The sequence below is a fragment of the Mustela nigripes genome, chromosome 14, assembly GCF_022355385.1.
Source record: "Mustela nigripes isolate SB6536 chromosome 14, MUSNIG.SB6536, whole genome shotgun sequence".
Taxonomy (NCBI): Eukaryota; Metazoa; Chordata; class Mammalia; order Carnivora; family Mustelidae; genus Mustela; species Mustela nigripes.
The window spans coordinates 26,154,885-26,158,241 of NC_081570.1; the positions used below are offsets into that span (position 1 = coordinate 26,154,885).

Sequence of the window (3,357 nt, forward strand, 5' to 3'; positions counted from 1 at the left end):
CCCCAGAGGCCCCCACACCCTCATCCCCATCTGCCCATCCCTCACAGCCCTCAGGTCAGTTGCAGGATCAGAAAGTTCTCGCTATGATCCTTTCAAATCCAGCCACCCTGGAAACACTTGGCTCCGGAGAACTCCTGTTCCAGAGCCTGAGAAACAGGCTAGGAGGGTTACCGGCCCGAAAACCGCGCTGAGGGTGAAGAAGGGGCCGCCAGAGGCTTCTCGAGCCCCTTCCACACCCCGAATTCTCACGGCCACCTCCCGGCCCCTTCCTCTAGCCTGGCTTCACGGACGCTGCACCTCCTGGTCCCCGCCCCCCCCGCTCTGAACAGCGCCCCACCGCCCTCCCGCCGCGCTTCCTGCCCCCACCCCGCCCCTCCGCGCTATTTAAGGCGCCCCCGCCGCCTGGCGCCGTCCAGCAGGGCTCCCGCGGGCGCTGCTCCGCCGTCGGCTTCCCCGCTGCCACTGGGCCGCCCGCAGGCAGGCAGGCGGTGAGTGGGGCTGGGGTGGGGTGGGGCCCCGGGCGCCACCTGTCAGCGAGCGGGGGACACGTCCGCCACCGGCCAGGGGCTGAGGGGGGCTGCGGGGTCGGGGGGGGCGGGGGCGCCCCCACGGCTATGCTCACCCAGCCTGCCTGCCGCCAGGCTCTCTGCTAAGCCGTGTTCCAACCTTCTTTCACGGTGTTCTTAAAACCCTGGGAGGTGAGAGTATTTCGGTCTTAACAGGCGAGAAGACTCAGTTGCCAAGGCTGACACTTACTTACCCAGGGTTAGTTAGCAAGAGGGAGTGAGGACCTGGCTCGAAACAGCTTTGCTCTGAGGAAGAAGGACCACCCCTGCACCCTTCCCTGCATTTCTTCCCCCCAAGGCTCCCCTCCCCTGCCCTCCCTCCCCAACCTTCCCCTCCCCAACCTTCTGGGAACTCTATGGCCTGCGCCTCCACTCTGCTATGACAATTCTTTAAAGAGTCTAGAATTAGACACCACCGGCTTGGGGCCGGTACGGGGTGGGGGAAGGGATGGAGAGCAGGTGGTCACTATTGCTGACAGGTGGAACTGTTACAGGGTGCTGCCTTTAGCATCTAACCCCCTCCCACCCGCTCCACCACCACAAGCTCAAAGGCTAGAGTGAGGGCAGCTGGGTGAGCTACAATGGACAGGAGAGTGGGGACCGAGGCTTTGGGGCCCCTGAGAAGCTGAAGATAGCACTGCCACCACCCCCACAATCTGGGGACACACAGCCTGTCACTGGCAAAAGGAAGGAGGGGCATAGCACAGCTGTGTGACCTTAGGTAAGTTCCTCAAATTCTCTGTTCCCATTAGTTCAGGAGCCTCAGCTGGATCCAAATCTTGAGCTGTGTCATCCTGGGACTCTGGCTGGGAACAAGAGGGCACAGATGCATGACAAGACAAGGACCCTAACATATTTTGTCAGAGCTTAGTAGCCCTCATCCAAAGATCAGCCTTTGTCAGTCCTGACCGCCCTGCTGGGTGTGAGCCCCCAGACCAGTCCCTTCCTGTCCTTGAGCCTCAGTGTCCCTATAGGCACAATGGGCACAGCCCCCCTCCCCGCAGATTTGTTGCTCGTTTGACTGAGGTGGATGCCATGCTGACCGTGTCCTCTGTCTTCCTGCAGACGGAGGCCGGGGAGCCATGGGCGACTGGGGCTTCCTCGAGAAGCTGTTGGACCAGGTCCAGGAGCACTCCACTGTGGTGGGCAAGATCTGGCTAACCGTGCTTTTCATCTTCCGCATCCTCATCCTGGGCCTGGCTGGTGAGTCGGTGTGGGGCGACGAGCAGTCTGACTTTGAGTGTAACACAGCGCAGCCGGGCTGCACCAACGTCTGCTATGACCAGGCCTTCCCGATCTCCCACATTCGCTACTGGGTGCTGCAGTTTCTCTTCGTCAGCACGCCCACCCTGGTCTACCTGGGCCATGTCATTTACCTGTCCCGGCGTGAGGAGCGGCTGCGGCAGAAGGAGGGGGAGCTACGGGCGCTGCCGGCCAAGGACCCACGCGTGGAGCGGGCACTGGCGGCCATAGAGCGCCAGATGGCCAAGATCTCAGTGGCGGAGGACGGTCGCCTGCGGATCCGAGGGGCGCTCATGGGCACCTACGTGGCCAGCGTGCTCTGCAAAAGCGTGCTGGAGGCAGGCTTCCTGTACGGCCAGTGGCGTCTCTATGGATGGACCATGGAGCCTGTGTTCGTGTGCCAGCGCGCACCCTGCCCCTACCTCGTAGACTGCTTCGTCTCTCGGCCCACGGAGAAGACCATCTTCATCATCTTCATGCTGGTGGTCGGACTCATCTCCCTGGTCCTCAACGTGCTGGAGCTGGCTCACCTGCTGTGCCGCTGCCTCAGCCGGGGGATGAGGTCACCGCCGGGCCAGGACACCCCCCCGACTCAGCAGAACTCCTCGGAGCCCTACGCTGACCAGGTCTTCTTCTACCTCCCTGTGGGCGATGGACCCTCGTCCCCGCCATGCCCCACCTACAACGGGCTCTCATCCAGTGAGCAGAACTGGGCCAACCTGACTACAGAGGAGAGGCTGGCTTCTTCCAGGGCCCCCCTCTTCCTGGACCCACCTCCCGAGAGTGGCCAGAAATCCCCCAGTCGCCCCAACAGTTCTGCTTCCAAGAAGCAGTATGTGTAGGGGTCCGGGGCTCCTGTCACCCAGCAGAGGGGCCCCAGAAAATGTGGTTGCCTTGGATACCCCCTCCAGGAAGACTGCAGGGATGAGGGGGGCAGTGGAAGCCAGTGCTTGCTGGCCAGGCAGCCTCATTGCAGCCTGTTTTTGAACATACGGGGCCTTCCTGGTGAGCAGAGGGCACCGTGGTTTCCCCTCCAGAATGTGACTTTGCCCCAGGCATGGACCAAGCCAGCTTGGGGTGCTCTTGGCTAAGGCTGTTGTGGCATCTCTGGACTTTTTCATCTGGTTCAGAGCAAGCCTGGAGCCAGTGTCACCCCACCCTCTGCCCACGTGCCCCTCACAGGAGAAGGCTGGTCGAGGCTGCTGGGTCGGCCTTGATCACACGCACGGAGCCTGCGGCTGGGTCTGGCCCTGTCCGGGGGACTGGTGTCTCGTTCTCATCACTCCTTCCTAGTTCCACTGTTTATGCTTCTAAAATAAACAAGACTTGATCACAGGCTAGGTGTGTACTGATGCTGTTGTGATGTGCCTCCAAGGGTTGGGGGAGCAGTTGCTTTGCCCATCTTCCCTTTCTTTGAAGTCCTGTGTGATCTTTGACCTCCGCAACCCCAACTCCACCCATACCTTAAACCCTCACACCACTATATCCTGCTTCTCAGCAGCCCTGAGTCTAAACACTCACTTTTTGAAATGCCTCTGACATGGTTCTC

At 61.1% G+C, this 3,357-nt stretch overlaps 1 protein-coding gene across 2 annotated transcripts; it reads left to right on the forward strand.

The window, feature by feature from the left end:
* Positions 1-402: 402 nt before the first annotated feature.
* GJA4 (gap junction protein alpha 4) lies at positions 403-3,146 on the forward strand. Of its 2 annotated transcripts, none has more exons than XM_059377199.1 (2): positions 403-488; positions 1,632-3,146. In XM_059377199.1, exon 2 carries the CDS (start codon positions 1,649-1,651, stop codon positions 2,648-2,650), a length of 1,002 nt encoding a protein of 333 aa, XP_059233182.1. In that variant the 5' UTR covers positions 403-488; positions 1,632-1,648; the 3' UTR covers positions 2,651-3,146. The 2 variants fall into 2 exon arrangements, with proteins under 2 accessions (XP_059233182.1, XP_059233183.1); XM_059377200.1 differs by lacking the exon at positions 403-488 and adding an exon at positions 1,175-1,287.
* The last annotated feature ends 211 nt before the right edge of the window (positions 3,147-3,357 follow it).

Excerpts from the sequence above, each read along its gene's own strand:
- GJA4 (XM_059377199.1), top strand. The coding sequence starts at position 1,649 with ATGGGCGACTGGGGCTTCCTCGAGAAGCTGTTGGACCAGGTCCAGGAG.